Here is a 24,717-nt window from a genome sequence, read left to right as displayed (position 1 = left end):
TCCCTCCCCCATTACTTTTATACATCCGGGTCGCACCGCAGGCTCGGTAGCAGTGCATTTATCAAGCTAACCTGAGCTAGCCGCCTTGTTAGCGTCATTAGTTCGTCCAAGAAGAAACAAAAAGCTCTTTCGTCCGCAAACTTTGACACCGGCCGCGACGGGATGTTCTCAGTCGACGTCGTTGATGAAGCTCGACTGGAGTAGCTGTAAGTACAACGCGACGTTTCCTCCCTACAGAGCAAAAGTATCCAAGTTAGCATGTGGCTAGTTAACTTAGCTCGCCCGCCGCCCACAGCTGCTTGCTAACGACGCTAACGCCAGTGTTGTCGCTCGCTGTGTTCTGCTGTAAATATGTTTATGAGTCGCGTGTGTTTCTGAACAACCTGACATCTGCGTTCAGTTAGGATTTAACTCCAGCCACCTTAAAGAGTAGTGGGAATGGTTGAAAGTATTTACTTTTAATGACGCTCCACTATCTCTAGATTGTGAGATTGGTGAGAGGACAGAGCGTCATCTCTTTGACCAGGATCCTTACTAAACCTTTTAAACTCTCTGCTTATACAGACATCGAAGTCTTTTCACAGTCAAAAAGGGTTTGACTTTTAAAATAGCTTCAGTTCTTATCTACCTAACTTTTTACATCACAAAGCTAGCTGCCGTAGCGGGCTATTTTCTTTTGTCAGTGTATAAAATTACAGATTCTACGTAACTCTACATGGGGAACTGCTCTAAACATGCTCCAGGAAATAAACAGCCTCACAGTTCATGTTACTTAGAGATGGAGCTTCTTATTTGTTGAACTGTAACTTCTGTGTTTCTGACCCTCTGTCAGAGGCATAGTTTTTTCAAAGGTAGAATTTACTGTGGTTTAGAGAATAACAATGGATGTAAGTAATTTAAACCTCAGAGCTAATATAAACTTCCTCCTAAAGTTAAGAAGCCACAGGATTGAGACAATGATCTCTAATCCATAACAGTGATGTCATGTTCTCTGGTGATTTTTCTGTGTTGTTTATGATTCAGCCTTCAGGAACAAACTCCAGATGTTAGTCACAGATTTGTCTTGTCCACAAAAACCACAGAAGTGGAAACAGACTTTTGAAGTTCTCTGCACCATGAACTTTTCTTTTACTAAACTTTTGACAATTTCTAAAAAAGAACATTGTTATAAGGGATTTCTCTAAGGGAGCACTAGTTTGCCACCATTCATGGGGAGAACTGCAATCCATAGTACATTCTTTTTCAATATATGTTTCTAGTGTTGAACACTTCAAGGTCCAGTGTGTAAGATTTAGGTGAAAGGGAACTAATGACAGAAATTTAATGTAGAATAATCGTCATGATGTCTTTACTAGTTCGTTTCATCTAAATTGTATGAATTGTAGTTTTCTCTACCCCAGAAAATACCCTTTATATTGAAATACTTTGTATTTACATCGAGGGGACCCTCTCTACAGAGGCCGCCATGTGTTTTACATTAGTCCAGACTGGACTAACTAAACACCTTTTGCGTTTTTATGACAATTAAAGGCTACCACAGTTTCTTTTTCATGTTTGGAAGGAGAGGGTGAGGTGAGGGGTGTTCAGCTGCAACATCAACACTAGATATCACAAAATTCTACACACTGTACCTTTAAATGACCCTGTTGCCATGATAATTATATGAAGGCCAGGGTGGATTAAGAGCATGTCTTATATGAGGTAATTTATTGCCGAGACAATTTGACTATGCAGCGTTTTAGTTTACACAGTCCATTTTACATGAATCACTGAATAAACTTGCATGTAATTGAAATGGTTTGACATGCTTTCCTTCAAAAGCTGAGTAAAGGTAGGGGAATAAAGGTCCCAGACAACAGGTGGTTGACCAGAAAAGCTCCTTGTGCAACCTGCTCAATTTGACAGAAAAAGCAAACAGCATGCATGGCTGTTCCATAATTAAGACACCAGTCAACAGCAAGAGCTCCAAACTTGCCTCATTTATAGCAAATTGTGTTGTGTTGACCACTAACACAGTTCAACCTAATCATCTGTAGATAACGCATATTACCTCAACTATTGAAAAGAAATTACAAACCAAACCAGTTTCCTCAATTAGTTGTTGGGCTGTTTTCCACTCCCACATTCATATTCCTTTTAAAATCATGTCCAATAGTGTTATACTAATAATATGATTGGGAGACATAGAATCTTTCAAATCCAGTAAAAGCATGTTCTCTCACTTAATACAATTACACCACATGAGGTTCCATCTTGATGGATCAAGTTAGATAAACATGGTTGGTCACATGACTTGTTGAGTATGTGTATTGTAATAACCACTATCCATACAGCTTTCAAATAAAATCAAATATAAACATATGAAAAAGGATCATCAAGTACGTGTCTTAAATTAACATCTCTCTCAAACAGTTTTAACGATATAATTATTTTGGGAAAAAAACAAAACCTGCAGGCTTTAAGCAGCACTCTCATTTTGTTTTGCAGGTTAGTCTGTAGGTCCACAATGCATGGACAACGATAATGGCATCTCAGACCAGGGAAGTGGATGGGAAACTTTTTGCTAATAAGTCATCGCTTGGCAACTCCCTGGAGCGGCGCAACAGTTGCCATTTCACCCCATAATCCATCATGTCACTACCAAATGAATCAGGGAACCGAGGGAAGGATCGAGAGAGGGGGGCTCGTCCCAAGGTGAGACAGAGCCGGTCAGAGGAAAGACGGGATACAGGTCGGAAAGGTGGAAAGGCAAAGAAAAAGGGCCTTTCCTGCCATGAATCAGCAGCTGAGCGACCTGTCAGTGATGGCTTCGAGTATGGTGAGCTGTTAAGTGATCTGGAGAGCAGTGACCAATCTTCCTGTTCCCTGAGGGAGAGCTGGAGATGGCCAGGTTTGGACGTCACCGCCTCTTCACTAGGACAAGAATGTATAGCAGCCAGGCCTGGACTGGAAACAGTCGGCTCTGTCAGTGAGTTGCCTGCGTCAAATGAAGGTGACAGCAGAGGGTCGAGCAGCAGTCGCACTCTCCGGCAAAAAATCCAAGATGCAATGGGGCAGTGTTTCCCAATAAAGACGCACAGTGCAGCAGCACCAGCTCCACAGGCTCTGTCATCATCAGCCGCCTGCGTCTCCTCAAGGCGTAAGATCCATCTCAGTGAGTTGATGTTGGATGACTGCCCTTTCCCTGCAGGGTCTGAGCTGGCTCAGAAGTGGTATCTCATTAAGCAGCACACAGCCCCCATTACCCAGCCTCCCGTGCTGGATTCTGCAGTCGTGTGCAGTGCCCCACCTTCAGCCATGCCTACTGTGGTGGAGGATGTAGACGATAGGTTGAGAGAGCGCAGGCGAATTAGCATTGAGCAAGGTGTTGAGCCACCCCCCAATGCAGAGATCCACACATTTGAGGTGACGGCCCAAATTAACCCTCTCTACAAGCATGGCCCTAAGCTTGCTCACGGTATGAATGAGTTAGCAGGGGCCGACAGAGCCTCTGCTCAACAGCAACAGCAGCTTCTTCTCCAAAGACAGCAGCAGCACCAGCTCCTGCTTCAGAGTTGTTTGGACACTCTGGATGAGGTGGTGGCCTCGGCCTCAGCATCGGCCTCTGTCCACACCAGCGATACCATCTCTGACCCTGTGGTTGAACCAGAGGTTACAGTGACCAACATGCCCTCCAAAGCCATACTTCCTCAGATTGAACATCAACAATCTCAAGATGGCTACCGCATTCACACTCAGATTGATTACATTCACTGTTTAGTTCCAGACCTGCTGCAAATTACCAACCTCCCATGTTACTGGGGGGTCATGGACCGCTATGAGGCAGAGACGTTGCTGGAGGGAAAGCCCGAGGGCACTTTCCTACTGCGGGACTCTGCCCAGGAGGACTACCTCTTCTCGGTTAGCTTCCGCCGCTACGGCCGATCGCTTCATGCACGCATTGAACAGTGGAACCACAATTTTAGTTTCGACGTGCACGACCCCAGTGTCTTCCACGCTTCCACAGTTACAGGATTGCTGGAGCACTACAAGGACCCCAACTCTTGCATGTTCTTCGAGCCCCTGCTTTCCAACCCTATCCACCGCACACAGCCCTTCAGTCTGCAGCACATCTGTCGAGCGGTCATTAGCAGCTGTACCACCTACGATGGCATTAATATGCTTCCCATTCCAAATGCTTTGAAAAAGCACCTGAAAGAATACCACTATAAGCAGAGAGTACGTGTACGTCGAATGGACACCTGGTGGGAATGAAGAACAACAAAGGAAACAAATACATTTTTAAGAAAGGTCTCTCCTAATTGAACTAAACAATGACACTTGTTCTTGACTCTATGGCTGTTTTAACCCACACTGCACTGTTCTTATTTATTTTATTCCTGCTGTACATGTCTTAACAATTGTATGAACTCCACTGATGAGGAGTAATCTCACTGATCTTTCACGCTCCATGTTCTTAATGCTCAGATTAAACCTTTATATTTAGATCTGTGTTGTTCAGAGAACTATCATCATCTGTGTTTTCAAGTATGACTAAATCAGCTTTATTATCTTACAATGGGGGAATGTGTCTTATGTGGAAATCGAAATGATTAAAATAATAGTTGTTCATCAGTCACATGCTGGGAAAATGAAACAAACGCAGACAAGGTATCCTACTTGTTACCGAGGTGAGGAAGTGTAAATCATTTCCTACAGTGATCCTAGGAATTTCTTAGAAACTGGTTAGATGAAGGTCCACGACCTACCTGTCCTTATTATGAAAGAGAAGGTTTGATCCAGAATAGATATTTGTCACACACTGAAGTCATGAAGACGCTCCCCTTATTATTATAGTTTCATTGCAGGAAAAGATGCAAAGCGATATTGCACAACTAATAGTAAATGAATTCCATATGTTCAGATTTTACATAATTTGGTTGCTTTGTTTTCCCCTTCATCAAAAACCATCGGTTGTTTTTCCTGAGGTTAAACTGCACACAGCAAGAGCCAGTGGACTTCATTACAAGTATCAAATGTAAAAAATTGAACTGTTTCACAGAAAATCTGGCTGCAGTGCTGGTTTGAGTGTACTCGTCCCCAATCCAGAGGTTTGGTCTGACTTTTTTTATTTTGCATGTAGCGTGAAGACCCAGATCCTTAAAAATGTTGTTGCTTAAAGCCCTGCTGTGCTCTAAAGAGGCGGGGTGTGCACACACTAATCTTTCATTCCAGCAGTTCGGTGATAAAATTGTCATAGTGAATTAGCAGTGGTGAATCTTAATTGAGAGGAAAATGATGGGACATGGAATGCATGTAGGCTTTTTCTGGATCATGAGATTAAGTCGGCTACACAGAAAAAAGCCTGTGAGCTCTGAAAAGATTTGAAGAGATGAATCCGACCTAAGCTAAAAACCTAAAGGCTCTGAGGAGAGGTACCGCTGGAAATGCAAGTCTATGAACCTGAGGCAAATGCTTAGAATTTAATATGTCAGAGTACAGGGTGAATTGCACTTTGTAGCATATGATATAATGCATAATACTGTGCAAAAGATATAACAAACTAGAATGGTATCAGAAAGCATAAACCTCCACCAAGGCCCAACAGTCCCCTATTTAAAAAATCCTGGATCCGCCCTCAGATCTGGGTCTGCATCAAAACTGAGTGGGGTTCTTCCCTGACCCATAATGCACCATTCCAGCAATTCATCTGACAGTTTTTGTCAAATACAACCTCATTGGCAGAGGTAGATATATAGATATCTTAAATTATAAATGGAAAATATGTCAACTACTCAAATTCCACAAATACAAACAGAAAATCATTGTATTACTATCAGAAGACCAACATATATATTTAAACAGAATAATTCTCTAAACCTTGCAAATGGGGCTATTCTACAAAAGCACTGTAAATCTATTGAAAGGAAGACGATTGATCTGCATGTCTGAATGTGCAAATAAAACCGATGTGCCACAAATGAGTAAAACATTTCTCACTAGACAGACTAATTCACATTATTATCAAGGACTTATTCAAATATTCAACTGCAACATTTACCTGTGCAGTAGAGTCATCAACTGCTGTGCGTTTGCAGCATTTTTGTACTAATGAAAACACACAAGAGAGACCAGGCAGCTAATTGTTGAATGCAGTAAGTAATAATCACAAAAGAAAAGTGCCCTGGTGTTAATAAGAAAGCATTGAGAATGGATCTCCGTTCACCCCCTGAACCGCTCTGATACGCTTCTTCCTCCTTGAGATGGGTGGGTGATTTGCTGGAAGCAAATTATTCATGACAGGCACTCAGCCACTAATGAAGATGCTATAATTTAAACAGCGGTTCCAAGGCAGTGTTAAAGTCTGCATCTGAAATGCAAAGTCCAGACCTTTGACCTTAGTATACTTAATTAAGTCACTACAAAATCTAAAGTATAAAATACGGTTCAGTGTGTTGGAAGACATTTGACCTGTCATGCATACACAAGAGTGGTCGGTACTATGAACGTTCTGTACATGCAATTTCAGTCCTGTGACAGTTAAAGACTTTGTCTTGTATATTCCACCACATCACAATCTGGTATTTTATGGCAGATAAACGTACAAGAATTAGTTTATAAGTCTGGGTTTTCCTGTAATTATTTTGAAGGTGATAGCTAAATTATATGCAAGATGACTTATGTGTAATGCGGTGCTAATTATTGGTTTAAACGGCACATTTCCAATCAATAATTTCCAATCAAGTGGAACCTAGAGAGTTAGAGTGCACAGCAGATCAGATGAGCACAATTTTCTACCAGTAAGCATTCAGTCAAACATATGGAGAACAGAGTGATCAATATTTAATCAATAATGAATGAATATGTAGTTTGGTTTCTCCCAGTGTACCTCTGGAAATCATCAACTGTGTAAACTCAACACAACTAAACAACCTAAACTGTCCGATTTTGGACAATTCCGTTGAACAATATGTGGAAATTACTTGTAAAATAAAGTGTTAACAAGCTCAATATGTGATTAAGCATCTCATTGATTATGCATGTTGGTTATATCCTTTAACAAACAGCTCTTCTAGACATTGAGTGTTGGAGCTGGTGCAGATTGCTGTGTTACGTGCAGCACAGCAGGTGGCTGTAAAGAGCTGCGGTGTGTTTTGCAGCGGCGGCTCTCGAGATGGTGGGATTGAGTGCGCCTGCAGATGGCAGCTCCGTAGCTCTCATCGTGCAGGTATTACTGGTCCTGGGTGTGGGGGGGGGGGGGCAATAGCAATAGGCATTGAGGACAGCATGCCCGTGCAAAGCAGAAAGCTGATTGGCTACTCATGCTCAGTGTGTTTGTGCCTGTCTGGACCTCTCCCCCCCACTGTCTTCCTTTCAGTGAGATTTTCCATTGAGCCTAATCTCTACAGTTGAGCATCATGGGGTGGAGAATAAGATTGGAATGTTCTTAACACCTGGGGACAACTACTTTGCAAAATAATCTGCCGCTCATAATCCAACAAATGCTGTAAAAGGGCTTGATTTGGATTATTTGAGAGTGAGAACATGCACAGCGACAGTCTGTGCTTTTGAAGGCCGTACGTAGACCCATATAGATTTTTAACTCATCCACGTGAGCTGTGGCGTGTGTATGTAGGACATTAATTCAGGGGAGGGCTTATCAAACTGGTTTCAAATTCCTGCAAGATGTATGCAGCCAGACATGATTCTTCTTATCCACCCACAGAGGAGAAATACATTTCTGTGACAGAGGAAACATTGCAGCAGAGAGGGAGTTATTTTTGGTCAGTAAAGAGATCCAGCTGAATTTTCAACCTTGAACATGAATAGGAACATTCTTGCCTGTTTCATGTCGCACCATTTCAAACGGGGCACCTCTTGTCAAAACCAAGCAAGTCACTCCTGAGGTATTAAAGTTTTCAGTTTTTAAAAGTCTTTCAATCCCGCCCCCCAGGAGGTACATTGTCACCTAGTGTGGTGCCTTCGTTTGATGTTTGTTTCCCTGGAAGCAAGCCTTTGACAACATATTTCCTCTCCCTCCTATTTACAATCCAGATGCACTCGAGTTCTCTCTTGCATCTCGTATGAGGCCTTCGCTACAGTTTTCTCATTTCAATCTGCGTGTCTCCTTCCTGCACAGTCCCTCGCTGCCTGTGCTTTTCACTCTCGTCCACACTGACAGGATGTTGATGGAATAATGGAGGTGTTGGGCGTGCTACAGTTTAGCCAGTGATACAACCCAGATTGATGGGATAGTGGTGTAAATGACACACCGCAGCAAATATCCCAGGCCTCAGCCCATGAAGTCATCAACCAACAGCATGGAAATAATAGGGGGACGTACAGTGGACAGATAATGGCGTTTGATGATTCATGAAGCTTTGCAAATGAACATATCCTATAATTTGATGCATGTAGTTTTAATGTGTATCAATGTGTTTGAACGTACCGACTGTAATGGAGCCACAGATATAATTATAGATAAGCATTGTTTGCTTTGAGAAGAATGGTTAATTATAATACACGTTCACAATGTCCATGCATCATTAATACAAGGCAGCATTTATAATTGCACAAATGATAAATTAAACTACATACCTCCTGCTCTCTGTGGATAATTATGCTGTTGCACAACAGTTGCATTGACTGTTGTGCTCCAGTGAAAAATTACACATGAGGAAGGAACGCGTGGACCTTGGCAGCCAGGTATTGTTAGAGTCATCCCTCACTAAGATTTTTCTCTCCCAGGTATTCATTTTCCATCCCTTTAGCATTTTGTCAGAGTGAGAAAGTTTAATTTGCAGGTTAATGTGTTGGTGGAGTGCAGGCACCTAAATGATCCAGACTCTACGCAGATCACACAAACCAGAACAAATCCCCTCTGTTTCTATCATGCACACAGTTTTCATGCAAATGAATCATCCACTGCAAATTAGTCTGCAGTGACCTGCTATTAAACTATTTGTCTGCCTTTTTACTTCCTTAAAGTGGATGCATTCTTTTAGGAGCCATGTTGAGGAGTCATTTTTAAACTTGTTATTGTAATGGCTGCAATCTGCTGTTTCACAGTAGACTTTTAAAAATAAATCAGAACTGGATTTTCACTCACAGTCCCCGTATGAAACCACATTTAAATTCTCTGGATTCAGATTTTTATTTGGAGCTTCAACAAATTGCACACACATAAATATCAGTCTCTTAAATGTTCCTGATTCCTCTCATGGCCCATGTATTATTCTCTGAGAAATCAAATGTTTGTTTTTTAAATGCCTCCTCGCAATGAAAAAACGTTTCCCCATGATCCGGATCCACGTCAGAATTGAATGGGTTAATCCCTGAACCACACTGCATCCTTTCACCAGGTTTCATGGTAATTCGTCTGTAGTTTTTAAGTAATCTCTTTTACAAACTAACCAACAAATGAAAACACAACCTCCCCGATGGAGCTAATAAGATGTGACAGAAAATCTTAGATTTACATTAATATATGAATACAGATTAATTTCTTGTATCCAATATAATTTGTATATATTAGTAATTGAGCTAAATGTGGGGATTTCTTTTAGGCAGCGTTTTGACTTGTCAGTAGCAGAAGCCCAGGTGTCGCTAATAGCATTAACAACGGTTCAATTAAGAATAAGCCGTGACAGTGAGCCAGCGTGCACAATAGACGGATCAAAGCAGCCAAAAGGAATTAAGTCACCATTAGCTTCATTAATGAAACCTGTGCTTTTCCTGTCAAATATTCTGAGAGGTGAAAAAAGCCTCTTATGATCATTTTTGAATCACTCAGGTAAATGAAATGACGGAAGTATATCATGTTTCTTTTTGTCAGATAAAGCAGGTGACAGTGTTGTTTTACTTCCTGTTTCAGATCATGCTGCATTACAGCACGCATGTTAATTCCTCTTTTAACTTGTTTATTTACAATCGTGCTTCACATTTTATAACAAAATGTCTATGACTCAGGAGCTGCTGTGAACTGCAATGTTAATTGGGTTTGTTTGTCATAAAACACCAGCTAGACCCACACAATTACTTAAAATATACAATATCTAAATAACACAGATATCAACAACCACATATTCATCATAGCAGATCTTATCCATCCTTAGCATCTGTTGGCACTGCTTTACCATTTACCCTGTTCCATTCATCAATTATCCTCCTCTGCAGGCAGATGGTAAGCTTTCTTGCATGTGTCCATAATAATGTAAACACTGTTTTATAATTGAGATCTGTACTTGTACATGTTTGTTGTTTGATTATAGATCAGAGCAGCTTTTGAGAAACAAATTGTACAGTTAGACCCATCTACAATACATATTCTACACTGCAAGAAGTTTCATGGTGTGACATGACTGGATATGAAATAATAGGGAAATTATGGGCTAAAATGAACCTGGTAGTAAATATGTCAGATTAGATTGACATATGTTAATCCCAGCAGCCATTGCTTTGGTTGTGTAGGTAAAACCTGTTTTTGTACCTACTAGAAGGGGGGAGCCTTCGGGGTATCTGGGGATATCTTTAAAAAAATGGTGATGAAGATGTAGATGTCAAAATATACTATATATTTTCATTCTCTCAAAAGACATCAGAAGCAACGAGAAACATGCCCGATGCTCGTTCCTGGCCAGTTAGCAGGAGTCAGCTGGACAACTGGACAACCAGTGTAAATATGGAGACAAGGTACCTGGGACGAGTTAAGTGTGGTACAAGACGACAAAAGATGGTGGAAGTAATGGTTGCTAAGTCCCTGATATATATAATGGACTGGATTGTTAGATAGATTCCACACTGAAGTCACACTCTGTGGGAAACAATACTTAATGTCTCATGTGAATTATTCGACACAATGCTGCACAATGCATGATGGACATATTAGATGATGAGACTCTCAAGTACTACACGATATGATGAGATGCTCTGAAACCCACTCAGATGATCCTGCATTTATGATATAATCATTTTTTGAAATTAAAAGTAGCATCACTATGTTCCCCTGAACATTAGCTCAGCTCTACAAGCTATTTATATTCTTGTGTTGTCGACAATGTGCATGTGTGTGTTGGGCATTTGGAGCCACTTGGTTTGTTGATCAGCATCATGGTTTTTAATTGTTGAAGTGCGGTCACATTTTGTGTTGCACTCTGGGTTATAGATTGTTGTTTGGGATGATTTTTAGCTGTTGATGGTAAATCTGCCTTATTCCATCATGTGGGTCTCGCTCACAGAATTAGTGTAATTATCTTTTGTTCACTCGACTGGGATAAAATAAGACCATGCAATGTGTAAAATTAAGCTCTTACTATGTTAAATGCTGCAGTGCCATCCAAACACAGATAAATTGCACAGTCTACATTTGGTAATGTCACCATAAAAACCCCACTCTTCTCATGTTAACGGGAGCTGTGGTGACAAGCAGCTAACGTGACTGGCTCAAAAACAAAGGTAAATGTCAGCTATGCTTTTAAATGTAGGTTGCCTGTATTAACTGCCTGCCTCTTCGGTGCCTGCAGCAGCTTTAGGCCTAGTTATTACCTGAAAGTAGGCTTCAGTCTGGTAGGCACCTCATCAACATGACTGACACGTTTTGGGGAATGAGCTTGAGTGAGGCGAGGTAGAGAGGATCTTATAATTCACTTCCTTCGCTCAGAGCAAAGAGCAGCACATATTAGCTTTAATCGTATGGCAGCCTAATACCTGACATTGCTTACATGCCAAGTGGCTCTTTTTTTTTCAGTGATTGATGCATTTTTGCACAACACATGCCGTGGAGAGTGTTTTACACCTCTGTTGTCCAGTTCATTTCTGTAGCGTACTCAATCAAAGCTGGAAAAAAGAAAAACTAGTTTAACATCCCAGCGTGCAGAGTAAACTGATTTAAACTGATTGCACTGAGGAACTTTTATTTCCCTTCTCTGCAGAGAGAGTAATTACACAAGCACTGTCGACTAGGGTTGTGCGACATGACGATACATAGTGTGACAACAGCAGAATGTCTATCGTTTCATGTATTAGTCATCATTCAAGGCAACTATTTGTTTTCTTACACAAACGCAGGCAGCAAATGTGCATGAGGGCAACAGAAACAAACTTGGAGGAGGGTGAACGTGACACAGAGCGAGGTTGTACAGAGCAGGTGAAGGACCCATTATAGTGGTTGGGGTAAAGATCAGAAAACCACACATAGCACTCGTACCCAAAAAGCAGTCATAGGTTTGTGGTTGACCCTCCATCAGAGAGAGAGAGACACTGTCAGGGATCCTGTCAAAACTAACAGAAAGTTCATTATATGTATTGCAATGTTATATTTAGTGTAGTAAACCTTAATTCTCTGCCTGAGACACCAAAACTATTCTCCTGATCTATATTTCTCTTTATTATTTGTCACTTTAGTGTAAATGAACACTAACCTGAAGTCAACTCGCTCTGAGGCAGGTGGCCATGCAGCAGGTGGTCCTGCAGCATACATCACCATGGTAACCTGTTTTAAAATTGAGTCAGCTACATGATATTAGAAAACCTGAGTTAAGCCCAAAGATGACGGGTAACCAACTAATCTGACTTTGTCACACTGGCCCCTAAATTAATTAACAGAGTAAATATGAAACATAAACCCACACAAAAATAACGACATTACAATAAGTGTGTGTATGTGTAACTGTGGCAACATGAGACTGCAGCAAAAAGTGTGGCCCTGACTATCATTCACTGTATATACATGCAGACAGAATCACTCTGATTTATATCTTGGGAGTATTTGCATTTTGTGCAATATTTAATTGGAAGCTGGTGTAGAGTCCACAGGATCTGGTTAATTTCATCAGTTTGATCGTTTGTAGTCAGATGCTGTCAGGCACGTTTTCACTTCTGATGATTCACTGACGCCAGCAAATACGGCAATCAAATCTAAATTAAGTTTAAGTTGTGTAATGTACTATGACAGCCTCTGAAGCTCCTGTAGAAGTTGTTATTTTAATCTCAATTTTGTGTTGGGAACATCTGGGCAGAATAAGGACAGAAATGCAGCATTTTAGATTTACCAGTTACTCAGTGAAAATATAATTACAGAAAATTCTACTTTACACTAAAGTTCATGGTATGAATCTTTATGTTAAAACCGATAATTGATGGCAGGAGCTTTTTCCTGACTTATATCATATCTTTTATTTTTGTGTTCAGGCCTAGGCTCAGTTCAGTCTTTATCATCCCAGGTGGGAAACTCAGCTTGCAGTCAGGTGCACGAGTTAAAACGACGAAAATCAGGAAAGACTTCAGTTTCAAAATTTAAAAAAATGCGTTGTCATGCACAAGAGGAGAAGAAAGTGATGATGACAGACACATGAGAGTACATGTGAACCCGCCTTATGATGTCATCAAGGCTTTTGGATAATAACTACATCACTGTCGTAAGATTATGACGTACAACAACAACAACAATGGTGAAGAATCTCACAATAGATTTTTAAATAAATCACCATATTTAAATAGAAATACATTTGTTTGCCTCAGTTTGTATTGTGCTGCTCTGCCTCTATTCACATTTGTACGACAGGTCGTGCTGTTCCTGTTGCCCTCGCACCTCTTGTCTCTCCGCTGCAAATGCAATGCATGATGGTATATATTGCTCCATTAGTGACCGTTGGTTGTACACTATGTGTCACGATGCATTGTGGGAAACAATGAGTCCCCTAGATACAGTGCATAAAATCTCTGTAATCATTCAGACAGCACTGCAAAAAAGCAAACTCAAAGTGCACTCTATAGTTATTACTGAGTGATTTGAAACACAGCTTTGTTCTAGAGAAGTCACTAAAACTACATATTCTCTTTATTTGTAGACAGAACAGATGTTTTCGACAAACTTCCTTACTCCTCTCATTTTGTTTTTTTTGTCCTGTATCTCACATTTAGATAAACAGATATCTCTGCAGACATGCTGCATAATGACTTGTTTAAATTCTCACTGACAGGAGTCATTGGGAAGGAAATAGATGCTTTCCTTCTTAGCATTAAGGTCAAAGCGTAACAGTGACCTTTTTAGTAAATAGAATAACAACAATAACCCTGAGCATGTGGAGACAGACACAATATTACATTTTGTGCTTGTTACTGAATTGTGCAACGAGGACATGCCACATTAAAAAAGAACAAATTAGAACTTGGACTGGTGTTTTTTTTTTTGAGGGAGAATAAAATACCCCGAAAAGCTGTTTAATAAAATACACACCATTATTTTGTAAATGGGCCTGTATAGTTATTTAAAACCCGTTTACTATATTAGACTGTGCCCTAAGTTGGAGAGAACTAGAACAGAGCTAAGGCCTTGTTTGTGGGGGGGAATGGGAGGCCTGCAATGCACCATTTTTGTGATTTCTTGGCATGTAAAAACTTTAAAACTGCACCAGGCTATGCCAAGAGGGGTGGAGTTGGAGGAGTATGCCGTGGCTGTGCAGAGTAGGTGTGGCAACACAAAGAAAAACAGATTTGATCACATTATAACTTGGCATGATGGCGTGTCTCCGGGACACTGGGAGTCGAATCCAGCTCCAATCAGGCTGCCAACAGTTTTTTTGACTGTGTATTTTGTGTTACTTGTTAGGTCAGCAGAGAGGAGAAGTGTGTAATGATGTGTGGTATGAGGGGTTTTAATGAGTGTGGTGTGACGTGGCTGTCACAGAGTTGTTTCTAGTTGTTGGAGGGACTGTTCCACGGTGCACAAGAAGGTGATGTTGTTTATCTGCGCTATTTGCCACACACATGTCTGTTTGGTTGTGTTGTGTATTTTCTGAATTTGCATGTGTTTTCTTAAGCTGCAGTGTATTGAGCTGTCAGGGCCACCGTGCTAGATATTCTGTGTGTGGGTTGGACTAAGTAAAAACTGCAGGTCTTAAAAAGTCTTAAAAAGCCGTGCCTGCCACAGGCAGTCATTTTATAAAATGTGTTTGTATCCAATTGCCGGCTGCCAGACAACATTATACATTCGGTATAACAGGAGTGATATTTGAGTGTAACAGTTGTCAGTCAATGAAAGTGTCAGCACCATCAGGCCTCTAGCAAACCACTGTCACCACGGTGAGCAACATGAGCTAAAAGACTCAAGTCTTATGGGCAAATGTCAATTTTTACAAAAACCTAAATGGATTTAACTGAGTTGTCGGAGTCAACCTCATCTTAATTTATTCATTTTGTATCGTAACCAATCATTCCATAATTGATCATATCAAAAAGTTTTGTATCGTACCATATCTTATTGTATGTAATCGTATCGCATGGTAATAATTAACAAATCTATAGCCCAAACTATCCCGACAGGCTTTCCATCATGTTTTTGCTGCTATGATAATGAAATGTAAAAGTATGACATTGAAATTTATCTTGTTGACTCTGTAACTTTGCAGAAACACTGTAAAAGGCAGACGAATACAAGATGTCAATAAAAGTTCTTCAAAGAGAAGTAATCTTCCAAAAGTGAAATCTCCGATTTCCTTTTCTTTGATATGGCTCTAATATTTTGTTGTAATTAGAATCTAAGGCTGTGGGAATTTCCTCGTCATGATCAGTAAACATAGGTGTTGTTGAATAAACGACTTCCATTACAATGTCAGCCTGCCACTTGCTTGGTTAGACAGTAGTCGTGTTCCATCAAAGTCGTTGCTCACACTGACCTGACACCGTGTCTCATATTGTATCATTGAGCGAACAATAACGCTTTGTGTCCCATTTGAGATGTACAAGCAAAACAGCGAGTGAAGCTCACTTTATGAACACTGTTCAAAGGAAAATGGAGCCATGTGGATTTTTACGAGACCTTTGTTGACTTGCCTTTCTAATAAAAGCAACACAACTGCGTCCAAGGAAATTTCCTCACGGCAATCAGCTGCTCCCAAATGTAGGACAGCACGCTTAGCAGTATTTATCGTGGGGTCAAAGAAGTGAGAAATAATAAATGTGCTTAAAGATAATGAATACACTACAAATCTGTCTAAACTAGCCCATTTAAAACAGTGCTGCTCAGAATCAAATGAGGAATAGAGGGAAAGAAAGAAGAAGCTGTTGCCTGCTCAGTGTCGTGCTGAGAAAAATCAAATGTGCCAATAGTCTATACTCCAAAATCCATTTTTGAAAGATATAATCTCAACCAAGAGGCAGTCTTAGAAATCCTTCACCTGCTGTGAGGACAGGAAATTCATTTGCTTGTTCTCACCAACCATAGCAAGACCAAATCTTACACTGCTGCTCCCAGTATGTTGGGCATCCTGCTCTTGAGCCAGGAATTAAAGCAAAGTTGGGACATTGTGTACTTCTTGATTATGCACATACAACAAGAACACGTTTTTCTCATGTTTGACAAGCGAGGCCCAAAGATCTCTGCTGCTGTGTGTGATGTATTACCGGCTGAAATAGGGGCAGATGTGATGGTCGGGCTTCAATTGTTGTAGTGAAGGGTAAAAAATACAGATTTGAAAATTTCATTTCTCAAAAAGTGACGTTGAGACATGTGTGCTGTCCTATTTTCAGTGGAAATGACTCTGCCACAAGGTTTGAAGGTGTCGGGTCAGTGAGAGGACGAGAACAATGAATGAGCACAGTTTAGGAAACAGGAGACACTAATAATCTGATCATAAGACCATGATTATGACAAATGTTTTAACAAATCCCATGACTGGCAGTGCTACTGTTCAATAACATGTTACCATCTAAAGTAATTCCAAGCAAATTGTATTTTAAAACATTCACACTCTTATTTTTATAAAAATGTACATTTACGTCACAAAACCTGATTCAGTTGACAGTAAGGAACAGGGCATGTGTGAGTGCAGTGTTGATGGAGACTGTGGGTAATAATTAGCAAAAGAAAAAACGTGAATGAGTGCACATTTCCATCCACAGCTGGGAATGTTAGGAGTTGGTTCATCAAGATAAGCAGCTGCTGGAGCTGATTCTCTAGGCAGCTGCTATTAAAGCATTGCAGAAGAAGAGTGCACGTCGAGATGACGTATTAAATAGAGTCAAACCACCAACTGTGAAAAATTCCACGGAGAACATGATTGAAATACGGCGTGAATCTGTTTTCTTATTGCTCCACAAAGACATGATGTTTTCTTCATTTGTTTCTTAAGCTGAGTGGAGGCTGCAAATTCACATTTTATTCATTGTCTTCCGCTGCATTCTGTTGAATTCTGCTTTTATGAGATAAAGGTTTTTTATATTAAGAGATTTTGTTGACACCGAAAGTGAAAGTGCACCAGACAGCTGTCTGCAAAGCCACCATGTGAAGATGTCTGAAAGAAAATGGGAAAGAGAAGAGACTGAAATTAGTAATCTCATGTATAACACTGTTTATTTTTCATGACGTTTTTACCATATTGTGATATGATATCACACAATCTTGTGATATGTACTTCAGCTCCTATTCTCATCCTCTCTGTCAACAAGCCGTTCAGATGATGGACGTCTCTGTCAGTCTTTCAGTTTATTATCTATTTATGAGTCATTTATGAGATTTTTGTTCACTTTGGCAAATCAAAGCTGAAAACCAGTTGTTGACTGAATTAAACCAGTCATGTGGAATTATGCTGGATACCGGAGCCTGAGTTTATTGTTTGATGTGGATTGGTGAGACGTGATAATATGGTTGTCAGTTGCAAACATGGCAGCAACCTAATGTGTCAATCTCTGAAAGCCTTTTTTTCTGTACATGCATCTTGGTTGTATCCTCTTGCAGCTGTGATGCATTGGAGCTGGATTAACAATTTATACTCTGCATCTGTAAACGTATATTTAGGTACAGTACGGGGCTAAGTAAGCGTGTGTGTGTGTGTGTGTGTGTGTGTGTGTGTGTGTGTGTGTGTGTGTGTGTGTGTGTGTGTGTGTCAGATGGTTGTGGCATGACGTTTATTTTCACAAAATCTTTAGCTTTTGTTTATTGTCAAAAATGTGTAAATTAAATTCAGCAGCTACAAGATGAATCATGATCACAAAACATTTGATTTGGAGAAATGAATGATGTTGAAAAAAGGTAAAGGCGCAAGACTGTGTACGTAATTATATTTGAGTGTGAAAAAACTACGCATCCCATAAACCGTTGCAAATGATCCCTTTCAGATGACTTCTAACACTTCTCTTCTTGAATTTAACTTTGTAATTTTCACTCTCTTTGACTCTTTTCATCTCATTTAAAATAGAAACCACGGTCACTCTGGGGTAAACATAATGTAACATCAGATCACAGCCCATTGATTCTTGCGGTTGTGATGAGCACTTCCACGGTAACAGTGAGCTCCATCAATCACAGACATCACTATTACTGCTGAGGATTGTGGGTAGTGTAGTACATTGCAAATGAAACACAGTTGATATCACACAAACCCGTGGCCTCTACAGGAGCATTTAACATTGTTTCACTGCCTTGTAACTTGTGGTAAATCCACCTTTAATGGGCACAACAACACGGCTGATAATCAAAATCTCTATGCAGAAAATGAATTGGATTTTTACGACCGGAACTATGCTGTTGAGCTCTATAAAGTTAGATGAGTGTAAACTCTCAATAGTCCCCTCAGTACATCTTATATTCAGTGTTCATATAAATCAAATACTGACTGTCCCTAAGAGTTTTGTTTGCCAGCAATGGATGCTATGTTTGTTTTTGAGCTCCAAACTACCGATAATTACGAGGGCAGGGGGTTTTCAGATAAAAGCTAACGTTTAATGGGATAGTGGCAGTGTGACTCAATATTTAGCCGCCTCTGGGCAGGTTTGCTGCTTATCTCTGATGTCTTTTGTGGAGAATTTGCATGTTGCAGCATCCCAACAACACTGTTATCTAGTGGACTGGATTAGAGGTGCGATACGACCAAAATCTCACATCCCAGTAGAGTTCATTTCATATTCAGATATCAATACACAGGGTTACTCGGACTTACTTGTTTGGTCTCTAGCGTGTACATTGGGGGCCTTGTCTTTGCAAATGTTGAGTTGTGTAGCTGTTTTCTCCTTCCATCTGTGTGTGTGGGGTTTGATGTGAGCACTCGGCTGCACTGTACTCTCATCTGTCGACTCTCTCAGTGCAGTTTGACATGATTCTTGTGAAGGTGTTAAAAGAGGTTAGTGGTGTTTGAATCCGTTGCAGGGACTTGTCTGTGTCTGTGTCAGACATTTCCTCCCCAGCTACACAGCCCCTGTTTAGGAACAAGCTCCACGTTTTGTCTTGGCTGCTCCTTCTCCTGTCCTCCTGCTTCTCCTGGAGTCACCCCGGTTCTGTGTCACGCTCACCCTCCTCCACGTATGTTTTGTCCTCAGGCAAATATCTTAGCTGCATCCGTTCTGCATGGAAGAATGCAATGCACCATCCAAATGAAGAAAAATGAAGAGTATGATTTGGTGAAAAACTAAATACATGATTGAGCATGAGTAATGACCACACGTTATCTATAGATAACAGTGGTCATCTGTTTGTTTCCACTATGTTGAATTTCACATTGTGTTGTAAGGTATCTACATTTTGTCCAACATAGAGTAGGTTTTACTGAAGAGGACATAAAAAGACCATAAAGTAAAATTAATTTTATTAAAGGGAAAAAATACACCAGTATTACACCAGTTCAGCTAAATTTACAATTGTGCTAGTGAAAGCATCTTGTTTCAAGTTGTCTGTGCTAAATGGATTATGAAAGGAAAAACTACTAAAGGTTGCTCTTTACGTCTTTTATAATGTTTCCACAGTTTCAACTAAAAGCTTAACATTTAAGAAAATTAAGTAAAACAAGTATACCATAAATACGATAAAAAGAAAAGCACTGCATACAATTAAATGTATAAATCATTCTTATTTTTTCTATGAGTGAGTGGGGGGTACCACAAAACAAAAACTGATTACATCTGTTGAAAAACTTTGCGATGCAGGAACCCAGCAGCGCTCAGTTTATCTGATGAGATTGAATTTTAATGCAGCAGTTTAATTTCTGTACTGTATCTGCAAGCTTTTGAAAACCCTCCTGCATCGTTCTGGTAAAGAAAATATATGAAGCTGTGTAAATGAAAGTAACGAGTAACCGGTTCTTTCTGGATTAAAATCCGAACTCTGCTGTGGCAAACAAGAAGCATCATGTTCCACTGGTCAACACTTTGCAATGATGATGGTATATGTAGCTGTTAGGCAGTACATTATTACGTAGGTTGTTAGCCAGGAGGCAATGACAGTCTCATTAAAATAGAACTTTAATTAATGATCTTGTCTATTTAATACAAGTGTCATGATGTGCATGAGTGCAACCCCTGCACATTTACACATTGTCAACACAACAACACACCCCGATGGCTATCTTTGGTTTATTCCCCAGACATCGAGAATTGCTTCATGAGAAAAAAGTGGGTTAAAGTTAGAATTCGTCAGACACACTGACAGTACCTGAGGGTCTGGTCACTTTCATTATAATAGACAGCAGAGAGGATTTGGTTTCTACTGCAGTCACCAGGCAGCTGCAGGAGCACGGCTCTCTCACGCTCTGGCCCAGTAATTAGAAACAGGGCGGACGAGGGAACATCTTGTGCTTAACCTTCACATGCCTGTGTTTTATTAGAAGAGAATGTCTTGCTTTTTTCACATGTTGCCACGGTCAGTCTTATAAACAATAATATGTATCTGTTATCACAGTTTATTTGATATGTTTCATGTTCTGAAAGTAATAACATTTCAAATATTACAGATTTGGGATGTTTGCATTTTCTAAAATAAGACATTTTCCATTTGTGCTTATCAGTGAGCCTAGATGTCACAACTGGAGTTCAGGATAATGAGTTTTGAGGTGAGGTGTTTGGTCCTTATCCACACCACAACTAATTTTGTATGCCAAGTGGGATGCTTGGCTCGCTGCCCTTCACTGCATGCACTGAGGGAATCCCAAATTCCTGTCGTAAAAGCACAGGAAGCTGTGACCTCTTTTGAAAGACCATGAATCATTCTGTTATCTCCATCTCCTCAGCAGAGACTCTCATTCTGAACTATCACTGTCATGTCAGGGCTTGGTAAATGAAGTGGGAAGCCAGTGGTAATGACATTGCAAAGGCGTTCTTATAATTGAATTGGGGAATCAAATTTTCATGGCCTCAGGTGTGTAAACAATATTATGCAGCAAACTCGAGAGAAAGTTTACATGGTAGGGAGCTTAAGTCGCACAAAAGGAAGAGTGATCGAAAGATGTGTTCAGAAATCCTCTTTTCAACGGGCAGAGGTAACGAAGCGCACGCAGTCATTAGCATGCTCTGTGCGTGTCTAGTCAAATTACCTCTTGGTCTTGCCTCTGCAACTTAAAAACAACCAGCACTTCAAGTCAGCTGATTAAATGCAGCATCGGCTGATTTTCCCTTAATTGGTGGTGCAACCTCAAGCGAAGTTCACACTCAAAATATCATTCTTGGGATTCCCAGCAGCGCTATATTCAGCCTCGTCTGGGATCTAATTTATCTGGATACTCTTATAGTTAAATGCTAAGTTTGAAAGACAGTTGCAAATGAAAAAGGTGTTAGATATGTTATTTTAGGGCAGTACAACAGCTCACTGCAGTCTCAGGCAAGGATTTGACCGTTTCACTTTGTTTGGTTTTGTTCTGTTTGACATGAACATTACATCTGTCTCCCACATTCCTCTGGATATTATTAAGACCTCTGCATGTCTCTAAATTAGTTACTGGCACTTTGACTTATTTTCGGCACAAGCTGAATGGGTTGTTTGCCTGTGGTGGTGCTGGTTGCACTTTTCTTTCTGAAACTGTAACAGTGACCTACAGTAGTTGAGCCCGGCTGCATAAGTACAGTAAGGTGAAGTCAAAGTCAAACTCAAGTGATGACCGGCTGCATAACTCCAGAGAGTCCACAGAACCCTGAGGCTGCGCCATCCATCCATCCGATAGTGAATAGAAGTGTTAACATCTGAATGGATCATTTGTCACTGAGCTTGGGGAGTCTCATTCATGGTTGACTCAGTATCTCTATGCAGCTCAGGCATGTTCCCCTTGTTTCTGCACCTCTCAATCTACAGCTTCAATAGTATTTTTAACTATTATTCTAAACAAATTTGACTCCTTCATTTCTGTATTGTCAGTTGTCCACATGTGTCTTGTTCATGTCGTCCACTTGTCATCAGCATGTCCTGTTCCACCAACATCTAAAGAGGACCTTGTTAATATGGGTGATGTCAGAGTTGGCTTTTGTATGTATGGCATGGCGTACTTATATTTGTCTTGCCCATATTTTAACTTAAGCTTCTGCAGCATTAGGGATCTAAGTTTGCGGACCTTACTGGAGGCTTACCACTGCATTAAAGCCCAACTTCGAAGTGTCCCAGGAGATCTGGTATAGAGGACCACTCTGAACAATGTTGGCCCTGCACCCACCTCCTTGTGTGTCTTGTTTACGTCTGACTTTAGTTAAGTCAAGATGTTGTCTCAGTCCTAGAAGAAAAATAATACTTGCATCCAAATCTTTCAACAAATTGCTTCATTTGAACAGAATAAACCCTCTAAAGCTTCTTTGCCTTGGACAGTTTATATGTCCAAAAGTGGGAGTGTCACTGGGCAGGGCAAAAGTGGAAAGCACTAAATCAACACTGTGCACCTTGACATTTTAGAGGACTCAGTAAGAAATTTTAATGGAGAGGTTAAAATGCCAGAACACAATATTTTTCTGACCTTATTGAAAAGACACAACTTCAAGACCTTGTTGAATGATATTAACCACAGAACCTCCTCCAAATGTCAAAATTGAATTTTTGTCCTTCTTTATCAACAAAGTCTCCAGCATGAGAATGAACAGCCCCCTCTAGTACAGGTCACAACCATTTCTTTTAAAACCACTCCCCAGTTCTTTGACTCAATATTTATGGGCACTCTCACTGAGGTAATCAATAAATAAAGCCTTCATTTTATGCTGTGGACATCCTGCCTGCAAGGTATCTGAACAAAGTATATGGATCTGTCAGCCTTTATATTCTCTTCATAATTAAAATCTGAGTGTTGAATGGATAACTTAAGAACAAACTTGCTCAAACCCTTCCGGAGAAAAGAAACCTCTGGAAGCTAACTTCAGGGATGATAAATTCCAAGCTGCTCTTTTTTTTCTCTGTCTAGACTTTAGAAAAAGGTGTTGCTGAACAATTTACTGTTTTTTTTTAAACTAGAATGGATTCTTTGAGACATTTCAGTTGGAATTTAGAGCAAATCACAGGACGGAGACTGCACTCCATAAAGTGATGAACGATCTGCTGGTTGCCACTGATGCTGGAAAGTCTTCAGTTTCACTTCTATTAGATATAAGTGCTGTGTTTGACACTGTTGATTAATCAATTTCACTGCAATGACTCTGAAATTTGGTTGGCATCTCTGGTTTGGTTCTTATTTACAAAATACATTTCTTTACAGAAGCCATTGGCTAGTTATGGTCATCCTATGAGGACCAATGGAATCCCTCCGGGTTCTGTCCTCCAACCTCTTGTTCACTCTGCACAAATAACCCCAAAGGCCTGTCATTTGTTAGCATAGTCTCAGCTTTCATCCATTCGCAGAGGACACAAATCTTTCTCTCTTTAACCCTCATGATTCTTATATTGAAAAATTAAATTGCTGTATACTTGACCTCAAATGCTGGATAGTCTTTGGCTCTTTGTCCCAAAATCTTTGTCACATTTGATAACCACCGCAACCTGAAAAAGCACATCCACAGAGTAGCACAGCAGCTCAAGAGAATCAACAGTGTTTAAATACAGCACTGCTTTCCAAAATGTAGCAATGTTCTTAATTAATCCAAAAGGCCCACATTACTCCCATTTCAGCTTCCCTTCGTCTGCTTCCAGTCAATTTTAGAATTAATTTTAAGATTCAATCAATTACTTTTAAAGCAAGTTCAGGACTTGCACCTAAATATGCCTCCGATCTTTTAACACCATATGTACCCGTTACAGCCTGAGAACCCCGGCCAAGGCTTTGCTTACTTCCTAAAGATTTTGCCTGACTCATGACAAACTAACAACCAATTTAATAAATAAAAGATTCCTATTTAAAGGTTCAGTGTGTAGAATTTAGTGACATCTAGTGGTGTAGTTGCATATTACAGCTGAATACCCCTCAGCTCACCCTCCACTTCTAAACATGACAGAGAACCTCTGGAAGCCTTCAGGTGTTATAAAACCTCAAAAGGTGTTAAGTTGTCCAGTTTGGGCTACTGTAAAAAAACATGGCGGCCTCCATAGAGAGAGGACTCGCTTCTGATGTAAATATTAAGTATTAGATATAAAGGGCCCATTCTAGGGTAAAGAAAACAACAATTTGTACAATTTAGATGAAACACATAAGTGAAAGCACCACTAGGATCATTTTATATTCAATTTCTGCCAATAAATTCTCTTCACCTAAATCTTACACACTGAACCTTAAAGGAAATACTTTAATAATGTACCCGTCTGGCCTCTAATGAGTAGTCGGTTGTTTCAACCAGCAGCTAACACTTACTACCTACCCATTTAATTCTCTTGTCCAATTACTCAGGTAAATGAGATCTCACAAACAAGGACAATGTCTGATTGATAAAAGGAGGATTTCATGCTCCTCTGTCTAATCTGTGTGCAGGAACAGAATGAGTTTCAAAGGTCACCTCCCCGCCTCACACAGACATAATGGATATGTCACTTCAGTCTGCGCTTGTTGTGGCTTGATGTGTGTCGCACCAAACGTCAGC

At 40.3% G+C, this 24,717-nt stretch overlaps 1 protein-coding gene across 1 annotated transcript; it reads left to right on the top strand.

Annotated features, from left to right (window-relative positions):
* The first annotated feature begins 21 nt into the window (after positions 1-21).
* socs9 (suppressor of cytokine signaling 9) lies at positions 22-23,341 on the top strand. The gene is made up of 14 exons (XM_020088249.2): positions 22-206; positions 2,488-4,244; positions 7,140-7,207; positions 7,706-7,763; positions 8,640-8,727; positions 10,251-10,329; positions 13,168-13,223; positions 18,746-18,833; positions 19,057-19,094; positions 19,144-19,371; positions 21,101-21,221; positions 22,091-22,341; positions 22,786-22,884; positions 23,165-23,341. Exons 2-14 carry the CDS (start codon positions 2,632-2,634, stop codon positions 23,324-23,326), a joined length of 2,949 nt encoding a protein of 982 aa, XP_019943808.2. The 5' UTR covers positions 22-206; positions 2,488-2,631; the 3' UTR covers positions 23,327-23,341.
* The last annotated feature ends 1,376 nt before the right edge of the window (positions 23,342-24,717 follow it).

Source organism: Paralichthys olivaceus, chromosome 11 (assembly GCF_024713975.1).
Source record: "Paralichthys olivaceus isolate ysfri-2021 chromosome 11, ASM2471397v2, whole genome shotgun sequence".
NCBI classification, from domain to species: Eukaryota; Metazoa; Chordata; class Actinopteri; order Pleuronectiformes; family Paralichthyidae; genus Paralichthys; species Paralichthys olivaceus.
Note: the sequence above shows the minus strand (reverse complement) of the source record. Positions and strands in the feature narration are given on the sequence as shown.

Bases quoted from the DNA above. Each gene is read 5' to 3' on its own strand.
- socs9 (XM_020088249.2), top strand. From the start codon at position 2,632: ATGTCACTACCAAATGAATCAGGGAACCGAGGGAAGGATCGAGAGAGG. The intron at 10,330-13,167 runs GTGTGACATGAC...TTTTGTGTTCAG, and splicing joins ACACTGCAAGAAGTTTCATG to GCCTAGGCTCAGTTCAGTCT. The intron at 22,342-22,785 runs GTATAGAGGACC...CAAAGTCTCCAG, and splicing joins GAAGTGTCCCAGGAGATCTG to CATGAGAATGAACAGCCCCC.